The sequence below is a fragment of the Chelmon rostratus genome, chromosome 6 (genome assembly GCF_017976325.1).
Source record: "Chelmon rostratus isolate fCheRos1 chromosome 6, fCheRos1.pri, whole genome shotgun sequence".
Lineage (NCBI taxonomy): Eukaryota > Metazoa > Chordata > Actinopteri > Chaetodontiformes > Chaetodontidae > Chelmon > Chelmon rostratus.
Window position 1 is genome coordinate 28,716,993 of NC_055663.1, and position 24,033 is coordinate 28,741,025.

Here is a 24,033-nt window from a genome sequence, read left to right on the forward strand (position 1 = left end):
TTGGAGTTTCAGACCTTCAGACTGAAGACATATTTTAAACGTGAGGACATTCAGAAAAGTCTGAGAAAAGTTGAGAAAGTGGGGATATGTTTGGAAAAGGACATTTCTGAAAAGCAAGGAGATTTTTGGAAACTGAGAGCAGAAAGGAGGACATGTTTGAAAATTGACCTTTAGAAGAAATGAGGTTGAATGTTTTGAAAAGGAGGACGCTGTTGGACACTTTGGAAACATTTGGAAAGTGAGGACATTGAGGAAAGTGCAGACATTTTGGTGAATTTTGTCTGTTTGAGGGCAAAGCTTCAGGATTCAGGTTTGACGTGGTTTCAGAGAGGTTGTAGATAACGGGGTGTGTGTGATCGGCTGTAGCTTTGATGGAACGATGATTTATTCAACACTCTGTGACCTCGAGTGTCGCTGACCGTTAATCTGTCTCCGTCCACAGTGCTGATGAAAGGTTCGACGCCTCCTTCCACACCAACATCCTGGTCAACTCCACCGGCTACTGCCAGTACCTGCCGCCAGGTAAGACACCTGCACGCAACCCCTCCCCCAATGTTTGACCGGCCTTCCACCATCAATCTTTAACTGCAGATAAAACACATTCAACAGATCGACACATCCCGAGCGCTGGAGGATTTCACCGTGTCAGTCGGTCCACCGCTTTGGTTCAGAACGAAATGTCTCAACAACTGTCGGACAGATTGACCTGAAACGTTATTCAGACATTCATGAATCCTACGACTCTGGTGATCCTCTGACTTTTATTCACAGTGTATGCATTTAATGTGTCCATTACTTCTGTTTATGACAATAATGCGTTTGCTGCTAATTAGCAAATGTTAGCATGCTAACATGCTAAAGTAAGGTGCTGAACATGGTGAACTTTATACCTGCTGAGCCTCAGCGTGTCAGCACTGTCATTGTGAGAACTGCTGGACCTGGTTCCAGCCTCACAGAGCAGGAAGGAGACTCTGAAACCTGCACTGCTGCGTCGTTATAATGAACTTAAAGAAGTGAGGGCCCCATCAGTAATATTTCTAATGTATGTATATCAAAATCAATGAAAAGTCATTGATTGTATGTTTGACCACAGTTCTGTGCTCCTCAGGTCGCAGTACCGTTCTTAGTGTTGCCTGAAATAATGACTTTTCATCCTCAATTCACAGCATGGACAGATGGAGATTTACTGTTTGGAACATCTGCTAATAAAGAGCTCACACTTCCTCAGAGGGGGTTTGGCTGCAGATTGCAGTTTTATGGAGGTCTGAAGGGGGGCAGGGGGTCAACATGAGGTTGTGGGGTCAACAGGAGGAGGTCAGGAGGAGTTATGATCCTGATTGACGACCTGAGCCTCATCATGATGTTGAACCGGGCAGCTGACAGAAAGACGACTGTTCAACACTGAGCGTTAAGGACTGATTATATCGATTATAGATAGATTTTATTTTGGTTTTATTTGAGCTCAAACAGCCCAACAGAAAGTCAAGACGTCACATAAAAGTGTGAGTTAATCAGCGACAGAGCTATAATATGTCAGGAAGAGGAGGAAAACCCATCAGCCGCTCGGGAATCAATAACTAATAAAAGTGGTAACAGCTCCATTACTATTGACAGCTGACATTGATCGCTGGTCATTGATCAGTGTGAGCTGGAGGGGACAGTGAGGGCTGAGACGAGCTCAGGCTTCAGTAGACTGAAACAGTAGACTGAAATCTAACTGACGTGTCAGTAATATGAATGAAGGAGAGCGTGAGTCTATCACCTTGATCAAACGCTGCAGTTTAACGATTAAACAGCGCAGAACATGAGCGACTCCAGCCTGTAATGATGTTTTCTACACGTTACAGCCAGAACACGTCGTGTACATTTGTGATCAAACTTGAATGATTCTTCGATTAAAACCTAATCTATATTTGAATTCACTTCATCACAACCTGCTCAGCTCTGCGTCGCCAGTCAGCTTCAGCCTTCATTTCTTATTTCTTTGCTGCATCCTGATCCACACATAGTTAATGGAAACCATCAGCGGACTGATGGGTTCCCAGAGGGAGACCAGTGTGAAAACACTATAGTTCATCCTCTGCCAATGAAGATGTGCCAGTGAACTGTTTTTCTTCTGTTCGTATTTCTGAGATTTTCTGGCAGCCAAACCGTCTTTTTCTGTCTGTGATTTATTCTCTTTCAACCTTTGGGGCTTTCTGTCTTTCATGACTCCTCCTGGACGTTTTTCTGCGTTTGATTTGATATTGATCTCCTGCCGACACACAAACAGTATTTTCAGCTTCTTCTGACGTTATTGACCTCGCTTGTCTTTTACTTTCGATGTCTGTATCTCCTCCACGCAGCTCGTCTCTCCTTTCTCTCTTCTTCAGGAATATTCAAGAGCACCTGCTACATCGACGTTCGCTGGTTTCCGTTCGACGTGCAGCGCTGCGACCTGAAGTTCGGCTCGTGGACGTACGGCGGCTGGTCTCTGGACCTGCAGATGATCGAGGCCGATGTCACCGGATACATCGCCAACGGAGAGTGGGACCTCGTGGGTAAGAGCACGGCGATGAGTTCAAGAGGAAACCTGAAGTGCGTGTTTGTTGTTTGTTTGTTTGTGTTTGTTGTTTGTTTGTTTGTGTTTGTTGTTTGTTTGTTTGTGTTTGTTTGTCCGTGTGTTTGTTTTGTATGTTTGTTTGATTGCTTTTTTGTTTTTATTTATGTTTTATTTGTTTTTGTTTGTTTGCTTGGTTTGTTTGTTTGTTTGTGTATTTGTTGTTTGTTTGCTTGGTTTGTTTGTGTGTGTATTTTGTTGTTGGTTTTGTTTGTGTGTTTGGTTGTTTGTTTGTGTGTGTTTTGTTTGTTTGTGTGTTTGTGTGTTTGTTTGTGTGTTTGTGTGTTTGTTTGTTTGTTTGTTTGTTTGGTCACTGGGCCCTGATGCAACATTTTTAAAGCTTGCTTTCCTTTTGTTGATTCCTCTGAAGGATGTTTCGCACTTCAACACTCAGTTCTTGTGATAAAATCTCTGAATGAACTTCCTTTATGTTACATTTAACACTAGTTTTAGTAAAGACTTTGGTTAAAACCAGAAATGGATTCACTACAAAGCGTTACAAACAGGTCTGACCCGTGCTGAACTGGGTTGAGGTTAGGTTCTGGTTAACCAGGTCTTTACGGACATGGTTTGTGGATGATGTCATGAAACAGGAAATGGACAAACAAAAAGTTGGAAGAACACTGTTGTCTGAAAAATCTCTGTTTGCTGCAGCATCAGGTTTTCCTTCGCTGGAACTAAGAGGCCCAAACGATGACTGTAAGACTTCCATCCCACCATCCTGACTGGTTATAAAGTGATGTGACATTTTGATGGCACTCAAAACTCTTAATATGTTTATTGCTTATTAGAGACTATTTGTGAGATCAGGTCTGGACAGAAAAGCCTCCCTGCAGACAGAAAAATAAAATAATAAATAATAAAAATAATTAATAATAATTAAAAAACACGAGAGAGACGGACAAAGCAAGCAAGAAAACAAAAATTCAGGATCAGCAGGACGTCTAATCTGTTCTGTCAGACACGGCTGCAGAGGGAGAAACTCTGAGAAACTCTGAGAGGGGAAATAAGAAACTTTGTGAAGCTCATCTCATGGTGAGATCACCGACTGAGATGCCTGAGCTTACAGCAGAACAAACAAGCTGTTTTAATTAGTTTCTGAAAGTTTTCTCCCCGACAGCGACGGTACGAAAATGTTGGAGCTGAACACGGCGGCCCGCAGACTCGGCAGCTTGGCGGCAGCAGCGCTAACCTGCTGCTAATTAAACCGTCCCGCCGTGGCGGGCCGAGCGGCCATGAGTGACTCGGTGAACCTGAAGGCCGATGGCGCCGCCGGCCACGCCTGCAGGCTGCGTTTATACCATCAGCCGCTCACAAATGCCAGATCGCCCAACAAAGTGTGACCAATGAGCGACATTAATCTGGTCAAACTTCAGCTCTGATTCCTTTCATGGCTTTGATTTGATGGTGCGATGCTGCGAGGCTTGAACAGAAGACTGTTCCCTCACAGGAAGTGAAGCTCTGCACGTTTACAGGCCGTCATTGTTCATCTTTATCCTCGTGAAACTGAGACTTTCTATCAACCAGAGAGGATCTAGAAACAAGGAATATGTGAAACAACGTGAGGGGCAGTGTGTGTGTGGAGGTCAAAGCCATCACACGCTACAAAGCATGGAGCCTGGCAAACCATTTAGTCTCACAAGCGACTGAACCTTTGATTGATCCTGAAGGTCAGAACACGGGTCAGTCTGACATCTGTAAACTGTAAAGTCCTGTTGGTGAAGCTGCCTTCAGACAGCGAGCTGTTCGCTGTCCAGCCTTCATTGTCTTTTTCAGCTCGGTGCTGCAGCTCGTCATCGCCACTACTTCCAGTGTTTATGCTAAGCTAAGCTAACCACGGCCTTGAAATGACATTGATGAAATCACACCACTGAGTCTGCAGCTCATAATGGGCAGTTGTGGATCTCGATGAAGGTTAAGTCAGAGTCCGGCAGCACAGCAGAGGACGAACCGAGCTGCCGCTGAGGCTAACGGCGGGCACGGGACCGTCCTCGTCCTCTGGGGAGCTGAAGCTCCTGCGTTTGCAGCGGCTGATGAAAGAGAAATGGGAAGAGAAGATAGCAGCGAATGAAGGCCAGCCTCCTCCAGAGACGCTGCTCAGCCAATGGGCCGTTCAGAGGGAACTTAATTGAAAATCTCAGCAGCATGTTTGCCATTTACACCTCCGCCCCTCCCCTCCATCACCTACAGCGGAGATTAAAGCCAATGTAGTGAGCAATGTAGCTTCGTACGGGAAAATGAAAAGCAGCCATGCGAGCTTCTGCTCAGGGATAAAATAGAACCAGCGGGTTTTAACTGCCACCTCTTCCAGTAATTCATCAGTAAAATAACCAGAAACAGGAAAAGTGGACGTTAAGGAGACCAGAAAACACCCCCTCTGAATACCAGCAAGTGATCCAAACACAGCAGAGTCTTCAGCTGTGCAGATCTTTAGTGCTATGATAATGATAACTGGATGAAGTATCGTGTAGCGTGGTCAGTACATACAAAACACACGGCAAAAACGCAAACGACAAAGAGAAAGAGACGAAATCTGACCCCAGACTCTGTGTTATAACGTTGGAAATTGAAATAACTTGAAATGACATAATGTCAACACTTACTGTTGTCACGGCTGAGATTTTATATCGTTTTTAAACTAGCTTTTATGATGACATCATCAGCGAGAGGAGGTGAGGGGTCAAAGGTCACAGTGTCCACACAATGCAGAGAACGAGTGAGGGTTCCTGACAGACCATAGAGACTGTGAAGAGGCTGTGATCCTAAACCCTGAGCTGGCCTCGGCACTGTCAGCCCCCCCCCCCCCCCTGCAGCAGCAGAGGGGGGCCGACTTCCTGTTCCTGCAGGTAGAGCAGCTCACGTGACCGCGCCTGCTCACCAGCGCTGTCAGTGTTATTTCTCATCAGTTTTCTACAAATGACAGACTTCATTTGTTTTTCTGTGTATTTAAGGGGCTGGTCCATCACTGGCTTCATTCAGACGCTCTTCTTCTTCTTCTTCTTCTTCGTCTTCTTCTTCTTCTGTCAAACAGCTGCAGCTCATTAAAGCTGAACATCCAGTCTGCTCCACATTTTAAAAACCCGCTGCGTCTTCATGAATCAACAGTTTAAAGACGTCTCTGCTCCTCTGGGACTGTGTCTGATTTTAGATTCTGCACATATCGACTATTTTATTCTATTAATTTAGACAAACTGAGCCAAATGAAGGATTCGTGTCAAATGATTGATCAGTCATTGTGTACGATGTCTCTGACTGAGTCTTTTTCTTGTTTTATCAAAGTTATTCTGATGAGAAATGTTTCTTATTTTAAGATGTGACGTCTCTTTTGAAATAAACATAATTTGGTTCATAGTCATAGAAAAATATGTTATGACATGCAGATAATCTGCTGTGAACAGGATCTCTATAGAAATATTGTTTGTAGTGGTGGAAACAATATCTTGTTTAGTGGTTCGACTTTGAATGAAAGCTACGTGGCAGGATGTTGGAGCCTGAAGGACGACGGACGCTGAGAGTTAACAGAACGATGAGTTAACAGGAGCGTCACCTGTGAGCAGGTCTGGGGTCTTCTCTGAGGTCTTCATGTGACTTTCGCTGTTGGTGTTTTGTCTGCAGAGGTTCCAGGTCGGAGGAACGAGCGTTTCTACGACTGCTGTAAGGAGCCGTACCCTGACGTGACCTTCACCGTGGTGATGAGGAGGAGGACGCTCTACTACGGACTCAACCTCCTCATTCCCTGCGTCCTCATCTCCACCCTCGCGCTCCTCGTCTTCCTCCTGCCCGCCGACTCTGGAGAGAAGATCTCGCTGGGTGAGGCCTCGGCTGCGTGTAAAACTTTATTGATGTTGACGGTGTTCCACTGTGGAAGCAGCTGCCAGCTCAGCCAATCAGCTGCGTTCACACTAAATCCATCCAAAAGGCTTCCCTAGTGACCCGTTAAAGGGGGGTCCTGGTCTTCATGTTCAGAACCACTGCTTTAAAAAACTAGCAGAGCTATTCAGTCCATTCAAGCTGCTGTGTACCTCATCGTCCCCTCATTACCCCCCCCCCCCCCCCTTCAGCCGTGATGGATCTTCTCTCTCAGCTCAGAGTTCAACTCTGTCAAAATGTTGTCATATTTAAACCATGTCCTGTCCCTCTCTATGGTGGACGACTAGAAACACGCTGTAAGAACTACGAGTGTCCTGGTGTAACGGGACACCTGTGGGTGATCGTCAGGTAGGATCCCAGCCGGAAACGACCTCGGCTGAAACAGTGCGGTCCAGGATAAACGCTGCTCAGACATTCGGAAAGCTGTGAAAATCCTCCCAGAGAGTTGTTGTGGAGGGCTTTATTAAAACAACTGTTGCTGCTCTCCGTTTATTGCTCATGTCCATTCCAAGTTGGTGCATTTCCTGATATTCAGCACTGATCCCGAGGTTTATTTAGAAAACCTGAAAAAACAGATAAATTCTCCTGGACAAATAAAACCTGGAAGATAAAACACGGTAGAAGCTGAATGGAGTGAGTAACGGTGTGTTAATGTAATCTGGTCGAGGAGGTCCTGCAGGACGTATCTCAGCCCTCAGATGACTGATGACTCCGAGTCGATACTCATCGGCTATAAAACATCCTGAAACAGGAAGTTAAAGCTGCCGGGAGGCCGAGATCAGATCCGACGTTCACTGGAAACTTAATTTACTACCAAACTACTCACTCTGACATCAGTCGTCACCTCTCACCTTCATCAGCTGGTTGGCTGCTAACGAGCCAGCAGGCGCAGATTCAAAATACTCTCGTTAAAGAAAGGATAAGTAGAAAATAACATGCATATACAGGTGAAACAGCAACTATCAGACAGAGCACCTATCAGACAGAGCACCTTCAGGGCCTCTACAGGTCAGCTTTGGTTTGATTTAGAGGTTTTTACCAAAAACACTTCAAATAAATCAGATTATCGGTGACACAGACTCATGTTGTCTCATGTGTTTCGAGGGCAGTGCTGGATAGAAACCATGAGCCCTGTTACTCAGGCAAAATCAGGTCGAGTGAAAGTTTCATTAAACCTGATCCGGACCTTCCTTTGCAGCCTGAAGCTCAGTTTGATGAACTCACATCTTTATGGACAGAAACTGTTTCGTCCAGCAGCCACAGCGTCCGTGTAATCTCCTCCTCTTAACTTCCTCAGGATTTGGCAGCTCACAGATTCATTTTCTCATGTTCAGTGCAGGGATTCATAGAAGAAACATGTTTTTATCTTCCACCTCTTCTAAAGTGCTCCAGCCTGAGCTCGGCAGCTGTTCACAGAGCTGAGAACATCCATCTCATCTCGGAGAACCGCAGGACTCAGAGTCCCCCCAGCTGGAATAATAAACTTTAGAAAGCTAACAGCGTGGTGTGATAGCAGCGCGTTTGTGATTTCTAGCATGGTGAACTTAAACGTTTCAGTGTTTGGTGGCGTGGACGTCGGAGAACAGCGTGCTCCCGTCTCAGCTGCAGGTGTGGATCATACAGTGAAGTGATGAAGACTCACCTTGTCTCTCTGCAGGTATCACAGTGTTGCTCTCTCTGACCGTGTTCATGCTGCTCGTAGCTGAAATCATGCCGGCCACGTCTGACTCTGTTCCCCTCATAGGTGAGAGCCTCATCACAGCCTTCATCACATGTCTCAGTCTTCATCACTTCATACCACACCTCAGCCTTCATCACTTCACCAGACACCTCAGCCTTCATCACTTCACCAGACACCTCAGCCTTCATCACGTCATCACATGTCCCAGCCTTCATCACTTCATCACACACCTCAGCCTTCATCACTTCATCACATGTCTCAGCCTTCATCACTTCATCATGTCTCAGCCTTCATCACTTCATCATGTCTCAGCCTTCATCACTTCATCTCGTCTCATTTTTGCCATCTTTGGATGCATTAAAGGAAAGCAGAGAAAATCTGGCTGGTGTGTAGTCAGTATGATCAGTCACTCTGCTTCGCTGCTGGACTACAAACTGTGAAGTGATGGATGTTGCTGACTCATCTCTCCTCACTCGATATGATGTGTAGGAAACAGAGACTGACCTTTGACCTTTGTGTTTCAGCTCAGTATTTTGCGACCACCATGGTGATCGTGGGTCTCTCTGTTATCGCTACAGTCCTGGTCCTTCAGTATCATCACCACGACCCTGACGGAGGACACATGCCGCGATGGGTCAGTCGTTCCTGCTCTTCCTCCTCCTGTTCTCTTCACTGCTTTGAGTCAGTGTGCCTTCATGGTTTCTACCTGCTGCTGAGTCAGCTTTGACGAGCACCTGGTCCTGAAGAAAGGCCTTTGATTTAAACACCTAACTGCTGTCAGTCACATACGTGTGTGTGTGAGTGTGTGTGGTATCAGGGTCAGGTGGGGGGTGATGATGTGTGTCATGAATGTGGATGTTCTGCTGAGGAAGAGGAGGGCTGAAGGTGAAGCTGTGTCTCTTTTGGCCGTCGGCAGCAGAACACCACCTGATCAAACAGGTTTGTTCTCCAGGTGAGCGATGTGTACGGTGAATACAACACTGAAGAATCAAAACAGCTCCCTCTGAATGAATCTGGAGTTTGAATATGACTCCAATATTTGGGGATTTTAATGAAATCCAAATGAAACAAATCCTAATGATTTATTGATCCTCAGCCTTTTAATTGATCTTTGCTGTTTCTACATTGGAGCTCAGGTGGTCTTGGTGGACCTTCACACAGTGAGGTGAACTAGCCTCCAGCTTCTTCCCTACAGGAGGCCCTGAGAATGCATCAGGTCTTTTATCAGCTGGTAGCTTTTTAAAACAGGGGTCCTGGTTTCTGGTTTCTGATCTCTGGCTCCTGGTTTCTGGATGGTTTCTGGTTTCTGGATGGTTTCAGTGACAGTGGTGCTGTAATCAATCATTTTGTTATTTGAGAAGTTTCAGAAAGGATCTACATTTTAGCTGCTAACATTAATTATTAATCCAATTTGTCTTTATAAAATTATATTTAACATTTTGTCCGTTACGTTTGCTGATCCTCCTCTTCTTCTACTCCTTCTTCTTCTTCAGACCCGTGTGATTTTGTTGAACTGGTGTGCCTGGTTCCTGCGGATGCGGCGTCCTGGCGAGGCAAAGATCCATCTGGCGTGCCACAACGCCACGAAGCGTCGGCGCGGCAGCCTGTCCAGCCTGGAGCTGAGCGTCAGTCAGGGGTCTCTGCGACATCACCCGCATGAAACCAACGGCAACCTCCTGTATGTCGGCTTCCAGGGCGTGGAGGGGCTGCGCTACGCCTCCCCTGCTGAACCTGAGCTCCTCTGTTCGCGGCTGGTTGGAGGGGAGGAGGATGTGCTGAGAGCATGTGGCGGAGCTGGAGGAAGAGGAGGAGGAGCGGTGGCAGGCTCGACCCTAGAGGCGGAGCTAAACCAGATCCTGGAGGAGGTGAGATACATCGCCAGGCGTTTCCGCGGCCAGGATGAGGAGGAGACGGTCTGCAGCGAGTGGAAGTTTGCTGCCGCGGTGATCGACCGTTTATGTCTCGTTGCGTTCTCGCTCTTCACCATCTTGTGCACCATCGGCATCCTCATGTCAGCTCCCAACTTTGTGGAGGCCATTTCCAAAGATTTCTTCAGCTGAGGAGGAGCACAGGTGACAGCTGATACCTGACCTTTATTATTGTCAACAAATCACGTGACTACACCAACATTGTCCATCTCCCACTTCCTGTCTGTGGCTCTCAGCTCCCATTGGTTCCTGCTGAAGACAGAAAACACCTCACAAATCTGGTTTCATGTTGAAAAAGGTTCGGTAATCTCCTGGAGCTGCTGCTCACTGGGGTTTAGATCTGTTTGGATTCAGATTCCAGCAGTGAGCCAGTTTAACAGTGAAGATCCGTCAAATGTTCATAAGCTCAGTATCTCCACATGTGTTCTTGATGAGTCACAGCTCAGTAGCTGCTCACCTTTGTCGTTCACCTGTGGACTACCTGCCTGCCCAGTGAGCGTCTCTGAGCGTCGGTGAGAGTCTGACTTTCAAAGAGCACATTCATTCTAAATATATATCACCAAACAAAAAAAAAAAGATTACAAGAACTGAAGACCTTCATTTATGTGTAAATTAAAAAAGAACTAAAGATCTGATGAAGGAAACTACAGCTCAGGTGTGAGTCAGAGTAGACAGGTGTGTGACCAGGAGATGGTGCTTGGTACCCAGCTCATATGTAGCATGGTCTTAACAAACACAGTCTTCCTCACTGTCTCTTGATGAAGATGCTCCTCACAGTCCTGATGGAGGCACAGATCAGCTGTCTCCATCCACAGGTGGGTCACGTGTCTCTGTGGTCGTCTCTGACAGGTGAATGTTGATCAGGGCCTGTCACAGACCAGATGTGGACTTGGTTTTGAGGATCTCCTCTCACATGCTGCTCTGCTCAAAGGCAGTGGCAGAGGCATTTCAACCAGCTTATTGATGTTGAGGAACAATCTGGATTCTTCGTGTTTCCTGTTTGGGCGACTCGTCCTCAGAGGACGCTGCCGAGCGTTTTCCTGCTGCTTTAAGAGCATCGTTCTCTCTCAGCGGCGTCTCTGTCAGGTTGATATTTCTGAAGGACGGTGCTCATCAGTGTGTCGACAGAGCGATGCAGGTCTTCATCTCCTGAAGCCAAGCTGAAAGAACAATGAGTCATTTCTGATTTCAGACTCTCCAGTTATGTGCTGAGTCAGCATCAGAGACAGTGTCCTGTGGTCTGTGGTCCTCACCATCAAGTAAAAGTGTCAGCTGTCCGATGGCAGCCACAAGTTCACCTTCACATCCTCCGAAGGTCATCTTTTCCTGCTGAAGGCTTTGGATGTGCTCTCACGTTGCTGATGTCGAGGATGTTGAGCAGTAAACAGTGAAACACTGCAGATCTGCTGCAGCTCACTGTTGCATTTGATTGGTTGACTACAGTCTTCATGCCTCCAGTCAGACCCTCTGATACTGTGAAGCTTCTTCAACACTGCAGGGTTTTTCATTCCATCTTTTTGGCAATAAAACTTCAGCAGCTTGACATCACATAGTAAATGTCTCACAGTGAGGACTCTCGTGATCAGCTGACTTCATGCCGTCTGGTCACTTGGCTTACTGTTGAGATCTCTTACCTGCCGGGAGAAGCAGCAGATGTTTGTGAACATTGTCTGTTTCAAATTATTTCATCACTGAAGTAAAAACCACCACAGTATCTCCAGACTCCCGTCAGGAAAAAAGCACAATGCTAAGAGACGAGTTTGGAGAAACTTGATAAATGTTGTGAAACAGCTGCACCAGATTCTGAGTAATGCATGCCTTCACGCATTAAACGTAATACATGAAGATTTTTCCTTCCTTGTACAAAATTCAGTTTGTTGTAGCGTTGTTGTACCAGCCTGTCGACTCTTCTGTGTCTGAGGTGTCCAACCAACATTTAGCAGCTGTTTGAAGTTCAACGATTCAACGCTGACACTACATCAACCGTTAACATGTCAGATTTTTACAAATACAGAAAACAGTAACCAATACTGGCTACACATTGAGAAATGCCCCCAGATTCCCTTCAAAACAATTCCACAATTTTGTGAGTTGTTGAGTTAGAAGAAACTTTCTAAACCTTGTGAAACACTGTTTACAACAGATTCCTCATGTTTGGGCCACCTTGTAAATTTTGCAAATGTTAATTCAGAATAACTTGATGAATTCTGTACATTAAGTTATTCATGTTTTGCATTAAGCTGGGACACTGTGTCCATTTGTCCCTGCAATGTACATTTATTTACATATGATGTAAATATGTGAGATCCGATCACATGGTCACTTGAGATGCATGTGCAGACACATTCTAATACCAGGTGTGAACTGATGCACTCAGAGTGGTCCGCTTGTGATTGGATCACACAGGTTGTTCATGCCAGGTGTGAAACGACACATTCATAGCTCGCCATGTGTGATCGGACCACGCAGGTTGTTAATTCCAGGTGTGAACTGAGTTACTTGAAACTGTCCATTTGTAAATGGATTACACAGGTTGCTAATCCCAGGTGTGAACTGATTTACTGGGAGCGTGTCCACGTGTGATCTGATCACACAGGTTAATGTCAGGTGTAAACAGAGCCTATGTCCTATAATATTGTACTCTGACAGTGCCCATGTTAATGTTAACAGTTAATTAACAGTTAGTCTGTTCTCTGTTCGCTCTGCTCTTTGTCAATAAATGTATCTTCTTAGACATCAGATGCTAATGTGAATGTCCAACTTCTCAGAAATAAAAAAAGACACTACACGCCGTCCATCAGACCAGGTCCTGGACAGCACTCATTAGATTTTGACAGAATACTTTAACAGATGAAGCCCAGCAGCTGTCACGAGTCAGTCATGTGTTCACACGTTGTTATGTTCATCTGTACACTTCCATTACCTTGAAGTCACTCTCAGCAGGAATTGAAGCTACAGGTTGCTGTGTCGCCTCAGTCAGCTGCAGAGTGTTAGCGGCAGCTAAAGTAGAAGCTGTGTCACTAAGACAATGCTAACGTCCTGATGTTTAGCGGGTATAATGTTTACCATATCTACCATCGTAGTGTAGCATGTTAGCATGTTAACATTTGCTAATTAGCAGTCCAGCTGAAGGCTGATGGGAATGTCATTAGTTCTGCAGATATTTGGTCAAAAAGACCAAATAAACCAAAAAATTGACCTGTTGATGGTGTTAGATCAGGGAGGGGAGACCTCCGGCCTCCCCTGGAGGCAATTCATAAATGTAAAGAAGCAATTTTTTTTTTAGCAATAAAGAAAATAACACGAAATAATAGACCAACATGTTTTTTTGAGTGAATGCAACACATGTAGCGGCTGACCTCACGTCAGTGCATCATGGCGACAGAGGTAGCTGCAGAGTGTCGCGAATTCCAAGACAAATGGACAAACAATTATTGTTTCATTGCAGTAAAAGACAAACTGTGTGCCTATGTTAGTCTCCAGAGTCATCACAGCTACAAACACACTAACCTGGATGAGCTGCAGGACAAACCCTCTTGTATAAAGTTGACGCTCTTTAGTGGAGTTTGTTGCTGGACAAGCAGCTTCCACAGACCACATGCTGCTCTGCAGGCAGGTTTATGCTCAGCGAGCTAACAGCTAAGAAGCTAAAACCTCCTTCAGAAGGAGAATCAGAGAAGGAGCCTCGTTGCTGCTGTGGAGCTGCTAACACCAGACAGTGAGACTGTCTGACAGAGGTAGACACAGACAGACACACAGACAGACAGACAGTCAGGCAAACAGACAGAAAGACAGACACAGACAGAGATACAGACAGACAGACAGAGGCAGACAGACAGACAATGACAGACAGACAGACACAGACAGGCGGACAGAAAGAGGCAGACAGACAGACAGACAGACAGTGACAGACAGGCAGGCAGACAGACAGTGACGGGACAGACAGACAGAGGCAGACAGACAGACCACAGCAGATGTTCTGAGACTGTTCTGATGAAAAGCAGCTGAAAGCTGATTGGCTGTGAGTCTTCTTCTGTGTCTCTGAATAGAGACTCATTTGCCTGATTGTTCTCCAGGGAAACTCGTTTCCGTTCCTCTTTTATTGCACATCATTTCTGATTGGCCGGCTGCGAAGGCCGAGCAGAGGCAGAATGAGTCCCGGTGTTCATCCGACACTCGACCGCCGCTCGGCTGCCAGGACAGCCGGCGGCTCCTCCAGGAAAAAGAATATGTCCAGCCATTTTAAAAGAGCAATCAGTGAGGATTTTACTGCTCCGTGGCTCAGACAGGCTTTGATACAGCATCTGCTGGGTCCACCAGCTGCTCAGTCCTCTACAGTCAAACAGGAGACATTCAGATACCAAAAGGGTCAAAGCATCCCGTCCTGTGCAGCATGAAAAAGCTGCCAAAGAGTTTAAAGCAGCAAATAAAAAACCTTTAAGATCTTTTTTTTTAACAAGTCTGAAGCCCTGCTAGCACCCCCTAGAGCATGGCTCACATTATTTTATTTATTTATTTTCACTTTCTTACAACATCAGTGTTATTTCTATGAGTCTATATCAGTGTGAACAGACTCCTGAAAATCAATAATGATGACGAGATGCTGAACCAGAAGCGGCTCTCAGACCCCCACCAAGGAGGCAGTCAGAGCTCAATACAAAACAGTTCAACTACCAATGAATGAGTCCTGATCTCAGCAAAAAACTCTTCAACACAACAGTTGGAAACAGAGGAAACGAAACCCAGGTGACGCCTCTAATAGACGAGCTCGGCGACTCCCTGACAGCTCTGGAGTTGCCTCCGGTAGTTCGGCCGGTGCTGCTGTCGGCTCCAGGGAACGATCAGCCTGAGCCGAGCGGTGTAATGGAGAGTTCACAGAGCAGAGAGGATGGAGCTGGAGAATAATATGATTCTGTGAATGATGAAGTAAGGACTTTCTGACTCGTTACCAGGGTTCGGCAGGCTCATAGGTGATCACTCTCGGATGAACTGGACCTCTTTCACTGTGAGGAATGTTTTCACTGTCTGAATTCATTAATATTGTGCCGGACTGGAAGCTGTGGTGGGCTGGATGTGGCCTGCAGGCCACCACCCGAAGGTATTCTTGCAAGATTTTTGTGGAACTTTCAGCTGCTCCTCACAGTCTTCCTCAGTGGATGAAGGTTGCTCAGGTGTCACCATACAAACTGAGTGTGGATCATTGTTTCTGTTTGGATGCAGGTGAATCCCATTAATAGACTGATGCTGCCCTCTAGTGGTGACTGGAAGCAGTACAGACTGGCTGCTCTGATGGTACATTCAGGGATTTTTTTTAACCATTTAAATTAGATATTAATTGAATTGTTCCATTAAGAAATGAGTCTGAACAGGGAAAGGCACAACATCTGCAGGTGACATGACAAATGTGAGTTCAGTGTGTTCAGTTGGAGAAAATGTTGCTTTTTTACACTGTTGATAAAATCAGGTTTTGTGTAAAGCAGCAGTAAGAAAACACTTCAGGACCAAACTATCAGGACGAATCTTCCATTTTTTTTATTATGTTTGTTAGACTGTATCTTCATTAAAGGTACTCTGATAAATATGAGACATGAATAATTATGTTTGTAAACCATCCTCACATTTATTTATTCCATTTGGACTCAACATGAGGATTAAATCACAAATATCTATAAAAACTTGAAAAAACATCACCTTTAAATCAAACGGTTTCATTTCTGTTTAAAATCTAAGACTTGAATGAAGAGCTTGTCCCAGATGTCAGCAGATCAACGTTTCTGAGCTGTGACATACAGCTAAGGTGTCACGCGGTCAGGTGTCACCCGGACAGGTGTCACACTGACAGGTGTGTCAGGTTGCACCTCGTCTGGCTGCTCCCCCTCTGTCTCTCTGCAGGTGTGTCTCTGTCTGTGGATGTCGGGATGGGTAGTGGAGCGTCCATCAGTGAGGGGTCCCGACCGGAGAGGCTGGAAGCAGCGGAGGCTGAGCCTGAGCGCCGCCGTCCCTCCACACCTGCAGGACGGAGCAATGCCACCCTGCAGGTAAACGTTTATTCCATTCAAAAGCATCCAGTTTCTCAGTATCAGCTCATCAACTCTGAAAACCAAGAGCCTCGCTAGAATGTAACCGAGTACTTGTACTCAAGTACAGTTTTGTATTTCCATGTGTCACCTTACAGGTAAATATTTTTACTTCTCCATATTTGACGACTCTTGTTGTTAAAGTGTTAAATCATTAATATGAAATATGGACCAGCTGATAATGATGATGTGTCATTGGATCAACCTTCAGTCATTAAAACGAGCTCCACCTTGACAGCTGCAATGTTAAAGTGAAGAACTCATGAAAGCATCAATAATCAGAATCCAGTCAGAGAGTCTGTTTGTTCTTTGTTCAGCTTCAGAGTTTGACGCTGAAGTTTTCACACGTGACTTTTTGTTTTCAGGCAGATGAAGATGCAGCAAAGCCTGAAAGCCACACTGTGGATCTTCAGTCTGTAAAGAGTGAAGAGAGAAATGTAGAGATGAAGGAGGAGGAAGAGGAGGAGGAAGCAGCTCCAGTTACTGTGAGCAGCTTTTTAAAATATTCACTCAAACATCAATAATGTATCTGTCATGTTATTACACGACTGATCATATTACAGCCATCATGTGAGCGTGTCATCCAATATTAACATTAGTGTCTGTTACATCTATGATCCATCTGAAATGATCCTCTGCTTCATTTATAGACAAATGTGATACTTACAATAGAGCAGGTGTCTGTGCAGGTGTCTGAGCAGCTGTCAGTGCAGATGTCTGTGCAGGTGTCTGTGCAGGTGTCTGAGCAGGTGTCAGTGCAGGTGTCTGTGCAGCTGTCAGTGCAGGTGTCAGTGCAGCTGTCTGTGCAGGTGTCAGTGCAGCTGTCTGTGCAGGTGTCTGTGCAGCTGTCTGTGCAGGTGTCTGTGCAGGTGTGAGCAGGTGTATGTGCAGGTTTCTGTGCAGGTGTCTGTGCAGGTGTATGTGCAGGTTTCTGTGCAGGTGTCTGTGCAGGTGTCTGAGCAGCTGTCTGCGCAGGTGTCTGCGCAGGTGTCTGCGCAGGTGTCTGTGCAGCTGTCTGTGCAGGTGTATGTGCAGGTTCCTGTGCAGGTGTCTGTGCAGGTGTCAGTGCAGGTGTCAGTGCAGGTATCTGAGCAGGTGTCAGTGCAGGTAGACAGTTGTGGTGTCTGGATCACGGCTCGCTGCTCTGTTCATTCTAACTCTGCTGTTGTCAGGAAACTGCGGCTGAAGGTGAACAAGTGTCTCTGGACTTCGAGAGTTTCCTCCACAACAACGGGACGCTCTACAGCTGCTTCAACCACCATGGAAACAGAGTTTATGTCGACGAGTCTCAGGTAGGAACGATGTATCAGAAATAAAACACACCTGTGAGACCTGCTCTGTGTTCACCAGGTGTAACAGCAGTCAGGACTGTGAATCAGTGGGAACAGATGCAGAAAACTGTAGATTCACCACTGACTGGAAACATGCCAACGCGCTCACCTGACTGTACTTCATGAATCTCAGTCATTGTGCAGGAACTTTCTGAGACTGCTCCACCTGTCACGGGGGGCAAACAGCAAATGGAGGTGCAAATAAGTACACTGGTCTAGAGTCTGCCTGAGGTGTTCACATCCTTCTTTTATATACTGTATACCACTTCACGTGTGGCCGAAGCCGACCATTCAGACATCTGTCCCCTGATTGGATGAGAATCTGTCACATGAGTTCATGTTTCCTGACATTGAGGCCACAATTCCCATCAGCCCCTTTGGTTCCTGTCTGCTCTTGATCCTTTTTTTTTCCTGATCCTGACTTAATTATTGTTGCACTAATATGTCAACATGTTGAGATTATTATCATGACGACTATTGATCAGGTTTTCGATAAACAATTAGTAACAGCATATGAACGCCTGCCTCATTAATCCTCTTCACTTCATGCTTGTGTCTCGTTCTTTCATTCCCAAACTTCACTGTAAACATAATAATTACAGCATAATACGACACCTTCAGTGAATCTTCACCATGACAACGTTTCCTGATGGTAACAGAGATCAATATGTTCTGATTGATAACAGGCTTCAAAAATAATCAACTTTTCGACTTTCTCCTCCATCTTTCTGTTTTCTTCCCTCACAATCTGCCTTTGGAGCCTGACGGTCTTTTCCAGTTTGAATAACCACGAGTCTCCACATTCATGTGTTAAAACAACCAACTTTAAGGACAAAAAGGGTCAAAGGTCACATTTTAGGAAATCTGAGCTGACTGATGAAGCTCAAAGTTCATTTTTTCCTGTTGATGGTTTCTGCATGAAGTCTGGTTCATTTGTCATATTTGACTCCTCTGTCTTCACCAGAACCTGCAGCCATTCCCGAAGGACTGGTACAGTCAGGGACACTTTATCGCCCCCGACAGTGAGGTCCGTCTGTTTATAGATACTTTCTTTACTAAAGAGCGCATCCAGCTGCAGTGCAGTGACAAACTGCGATGGGTATTTTGTTGCTCAGGGCTCCGGTCAGCTGCAGAGTCCGGCCAGCAGCCAGCCGGCGGTCAGGGAGGACGATCGCACCGGCAGCATCTACATCCAAGGCAGAGGGACCGTCATGACCTACATGTTTGAGGTGAGACAGGAGCTGGTGACCCACAGCCATGATGAAGACTCTCAGTTTCCGAGCTGCCGGTTCTGTCATCATCATTAACATCGTGTCCTGATGTTGTCCAGGAGCGGGTGAATATCTGCAGGTTCTGGGATCCTCACTCGGGTGCCTGGCTGCTGCTGCCTCTGCAGTGGGAGATCAACGTTGAGTTTGTCAAAGCTCGAGTCCAACGAGTCATGGTGAGGAAGACTCTGATGCTGCTCTATGTGTCCTTCCTCTACATGCTCTCAGTCTTATTATCAGTCAGTATCAGTTCCATATAATAACTGCTACTGGGGTGAGTTATTAGTGTGCCCTGAAAAAAAACAATCCCAGTTTGTGCTGGCCAGCACCCAGTGTGACTGCAAAGCTGAGGGTGTATTGTGTGTTCGGTTTTGTGTTCCAGTCCGTCCTGCCAGGTCTGGTGGACCAGAAGGAGATCATTGCAGCTCTCAGAGAGTGTAACTACGACCCTGAAGAGGTCGTCTCCATCTACCTCACCATGTTTGGAGAAATCCTCCTGCAGGCCTCCCCGAGTGGAGATCACAGCTACACTGACCTCACCTCCTTCAGGTCTGCGACCGACGCTGGATTAGCATTGAAGCTGATTTGGTCAAGTCTCAGAGGATAGCTGTGCTAACAGAGCAGTCCAACACACACATCCAGGAAGTACAGTTCCATCATTACCACGAACACAGCAAAGCTTTTGTTTTGTCCAGATGGTAGCGCCTGTACGGTTGCCAGTTTAGGACATCCCAGACTTAGCTTGTCTATAGATTTAGACTCAGCTGTGTGAACACTGGCTGTTACACTTAACATAATTTTGATCCTCATGCATTGCTGTCTCCACTGTGTCCCCAGGCCTCAAAGAAAGAAACTTGTGTCACCATAGCAGCTTTAACTTGTTATTTTAGCACAGTAACATTGAGCATGTTAGCATGCTATCATTAGCATGTTGATGTATGCAGGGTGTCTGCTGAGTCAACTTTCAGGTTAAGCAAGAGGTGAAATTTATCTGAACTTTCTGGCTCCATGTTAGGCTGCAAACATCTATGAGCCGAACAAGTTAACACAAGCTGTTAAAATGATGTTCAGAGCTGCAGAGCTGGAAGCCGTGGCAGCAGTTGTCAGCAGGTAACTTAATGTTTGTAATATTGATCAGTTGTTTGTCTCAACTGTTCAAACAGCCTTTAATGAGCACCATAACTAATTACATCTGACTTTTAAATGAAAGGTCTGCCACCGGGCTTCATCTTTTAACTCTTAGTAAAGAAGGTTGTTATTGTTGGTCCTTGGTGGGTCCAGATTGTTCATCAGCACCTCTCGCCCATCATGTCTGTCTGAAGCAGCATCTATACTTAAAGTAAGAGTTGCTCCATTAACCTCATCAACAGACATCTGGCTTTAACCCAGCAGAGCCCTCCTGGAGCGGGACAGGGTCATTGAGGATCTGAGGCAGAAACTCCAGACCAAAGAGAAGGAGGTGGACAATCTCTTCCAGAGGAACAGCTACCTGGCAAGAGAAGTACGCTACCTAAGTGAAGTGGTCCAGCACCTGAACCAGAAGTTGGCCGAGCTTGAGGCTGACCAGCAGAAGGCACGGGAGAAGATCCGATCCTTCCTGAACCGCCGGGCTCCTGCTGTCCCGCCCGCCAAAACCATCACCAAGCCGGCCGTGGAACCCGGCCAGCTCCACCAGGTGAGCCGTCTGACCCGTGAGCTGAACATCTCCAACAAGCAGCTTCGATCCACGGTCCACCAGGCACTGACCGACATGAAGAACCAGCTGGAGCAGCTGAAGGGTGCCGCAGGGAAGTTAACTCTGGTGGAGCAGGAGGCAGCGGGGGAGGTGGAGGAGCTGCGATCCCTCTACAGGAAGGAGGCGGTGGAGAGGAAGAGTCTGTACAACAAGCTGCTGGAGCTGCAGGGAAATATCCGGGTGTTCTGCCGCTGCAGGAAGAACAGGACCTCCAGCTCCTGTCTGGAGAAAACCGACGACCACGAGCTGGTGGCCGTCCAGAGGGGAAGCAGGAAGAAGTTCCAGTTTGATAAGGTCTACCCTCAGAGCAGCACACAGGTAGTGACCGACCTCTCTGAACCCAATGGTTTGTGAGGACAAACTCCAAGCTGAACTCTACTTCTGTCTGATAGATGATATGAAACAATATTTTTAATATTTAATGTTGTCCAGGCCTAATTTCACTGTTTGAGATTGTTTAGGTGTGCTTATCTTAGCACAAAGAGAGGCAGCTGAAGCAGCACAATTTGACAGGTTCTACAAGGTGAACAAGGTTTCTGAGTAACTCAAAGCTCACAGTGAAATCTAATCCTGCACACTGTTGAATACCAGACTGATTAACTGTTGTTAATCTGCCTGCAGGGAGGACGAGAGTTGGCCTTAACAAGCTGCAGACCTTCATGAGCTCTGGGCCTTCATAGAGCAGCAGTTCTCCATATGTTAAGATGGACTGTTTTTTAATGGATTTGTTTAATGGCACATAATGTTTAATTTAAACATTATTTAAAGAGAGAAACTGGAATCCAGAGGTTCTTTCTAATGAAGTCTAATCAGGGAACAGTGCAGCTCAGAGAAAAGATAAAAACCTTTAGATTCAATCTGAAGGACGGCACAATCAGCCCGTCTGGTCTTCTTCATTAGTTTAGATTTGACAGGACTCATCAAGCAGCTTCTTTTCTTTGTGCTGATCTCCATCCAATACGTGCTTCACCTCCTCCTCCTCCTCCTTCCTGTCTGCAGGAGGACGTGTTCGCGGGGACTCTGCCAGTGATCACTTCCTGTGTGGATGGATATAACGTCTGTATTCTGGCCTACGGACAAACCGGCTCAGGAAAGACCTACACCATGATGGGAACCAAGGACGACCCTGGGGTCAACATCAGGTCTGAAGCAGTTTTCAGATACGAGCCTGAACTGCAGACACTGTGATAGATGATTCAAGTTTATGGGATGCTTTGTTGTGGGATGATTCTCAGGCCGTCCTGTTGGATCTGGTCTTCACATGTGAAACTGAACCTGAACCTGATCTGAGGATTCAGCACAGATTCAGTGGTGGGAGTCTTTAGTTCAGTGGTCTTCGGTTGATGGTAGAAACATCCTCACCATGGTCTTTCAGTGACTGCAGGGTTTCCACGGTGTTCAGCACTGAGGAGGTCCACCTCCCCTGAAACAGGGACCAGCTCTGAAATCAAACAAACTTTATGTCTGATGACTTTATCTAAAGTTTAGACATTTTTTAAGCTCCACCAATCACAATGTGTCTGTTTTTCACAGAGAATCTAATTGGTTTAAGTTTCCCTCAGCTTCAAATATCTTTTCTCTAGAGACACCGTTCTTCGCTGATCAGGACATCCAGGCTCAAAACCACCAGAGGGTGTGTCGTCCGTATGCTACAAGTCACTGATCCCTCTGTCACTTCCCGAGTGGAATTCTGGGAAATACAGGAAATGTCTATTTAGGCCTTCACCTTAAACATGTGTAACTAACCTCATTTATACTGGTGTCAGTTCAGGACCATGGTGCCTTCACTGACACACCTAAACCAAACAGAGATGTTACAAATGTCCGAATCCAAACAGGAAGTCAACCGATACCCTCGAGAAGTGAAGCAACGGCAAACTGAGTTCAGTCTGAAGCTTTCATCCACCAAACACATTTAAATCCTTCTGCAGTTTGTTGTCCCGCAGCAGGGACAACGAACTGCTGTCAGGGGCCAAACGAGACTAATCGCGTCTCATTATGTGACGTGTCACCTGACAATGGTTCATCAATACGTGATGAGATGAAGCGACAGATCGAGTCGTTTTACACGGGGGTCGAGTTTCTGCTCACCGAGCTGCCGGACGGCCAGTAACACGTTTGTTTCCGCAGGTCTGTACGAGAGCTTCTACGAATCTGTGCAGAGAAAGAGAAGGTCAACTTCAGTCTGAAGGTGTGACTGCTCACAGCTGATCCTCATACAAACAGCACTGAAATCTCACGTTTCCTTCCTTCCATTTGGAGTGATATGACCTGTGTGTTCCTCCTGTCTTCTTTCTTTCCTGACAAACATCTGACCAAAACACCACAGAACTAATTTGGGAAATGTTACAGGAAATTCTTACTTTGTGCAGCTGTTAAACGTCTTACTGTGCACTTTAAAGAAGAACAGTCGAAGTTTTCTGAATGCGAACGTCAGAACTGATTCACCAAACCAACAAATGTGTCTGAATGCTCCTGCTCATTTTCAGATTTCTATGTTGGAGATTTACAATGAGAGCTTGAACGACCTTCTGACCAAAAACGCCAGCACTGCTCTGGACATCAGAGTGCAGGGGAAGTCGGTATCTGTCCCAGGACTGACCCAGATCCGGGTCCAGACCGAGGCCGACATCGTCAACGTCATGGAGACGGGCGAAAAGAACAGAAAGATCGCGTCGACCAAGATGAACACACAGAGGTACTTCTCTATTGTGAACATGTGAAGACATATTACTGATGAAATTCACATCGAATTATGGCAGAGTCTTCATCCTCCTCAGTTCTCGGTCTCACCTGGTGGTGGTGCTGGAGGTGGAGGGCTCGGATGAAGTGTCAGGACTGACGTCCCGCGGTACGCTGACCTTGTGTGACCTTGCTGGATCCGAACGAATTTCCAGGACGGAAGCCGAAGGTCAGAGGCTGGTGGAGGCCGCCGCCATCAATAAGTCCCTGACAGCGCTGGGACAGGTACAGATACACACTCACCTGGTTAGGTTCCACGCCTCCTCTTAAACCACCGATTAATGGATCAGGTTTACTGGAAACATGCAGGTAGTCCTGAAGCAACTGACCCTTCACTAAACCCCTCGCCCAGCAATGGTTCAATCATAGCTTAGCAACTGTAACCAGGCGCAGCAGGTGGTCAGTCTTTCTGTGAGGAAAAAATAAAAAAATAAAATGTGATGTACACAGCAGGTTTTAACACAGCGCCCCCTGCAGGCACAGCAGAAAAAAATATATAAAATATTAATAAGCAGAGAGACTTTGATTCTGAGCCCTGAATGAGTGTCCAGTCAGGTCAAAGGTCATCTCTCCTTCAGGTGTTCAGCGCTCTGAAGTGCAACGCCCTGCACATCCCATTCAGGAACTCGAAGCTCACCCACCTGCTGCAGCCCTGCCTCAGCGGAGATGCAAAGGTAAGTGCTGCCTTTGATGCCAACAGGTGAGGCTTCTTTACCTCAGAGGAGCTTTCAGCAGCCATCCTGGAAACTCCTGCAGCGGCAGGAGATGTTAGAATGAAACACAGACACAAGTATGATGATGA

At 46.2% G+C, this 24,033-nt stretch overlaps 1 protein-coding gene across 2 annotated transcripts in view; it reads left to right on the forward strand.

Moving 5' to 3' along the window:
- The window catches only part of LOC121607949 (neuronal acetylcholine receptor subunit alpha-7), a 28,996-nt gene extending 18,416 nt beyond the window's left edge, over positions 1–10,580 (forward strand). For both annotated transcript variants that reach the window (XM_041939018.1, XM_041939019.1), the window contains 6 exons: positions 443–522; positions 2,373–2,540; positions 6,215–6,409; positions 8,127–8,213; positions 8,675–8,784; positions 9,644–10,580. In XM_041939018.1, coding sequence (XP_041794952.1) covers positions 443–522; positions 2,373–2,540; positions 6,215–6,409; positions 8,127–8,213; positions 8,675–8,784; positions 9,644–10,210 — 1,207 coding nt within the window. In that variant the 3' untranslated portion in view covers positions 10,211–10,580. The remainder of the gene's footprint in view (positions 1–442; positions 523–2,372; positions 2,541–6,214; positions 6,410–8,126; positions 8,214–8,674; positions 8,785–9,643) is intronic.
- The last annotated feature ends 13,453 nt before the right edge of the window (positions 10,581–24,033 follow it).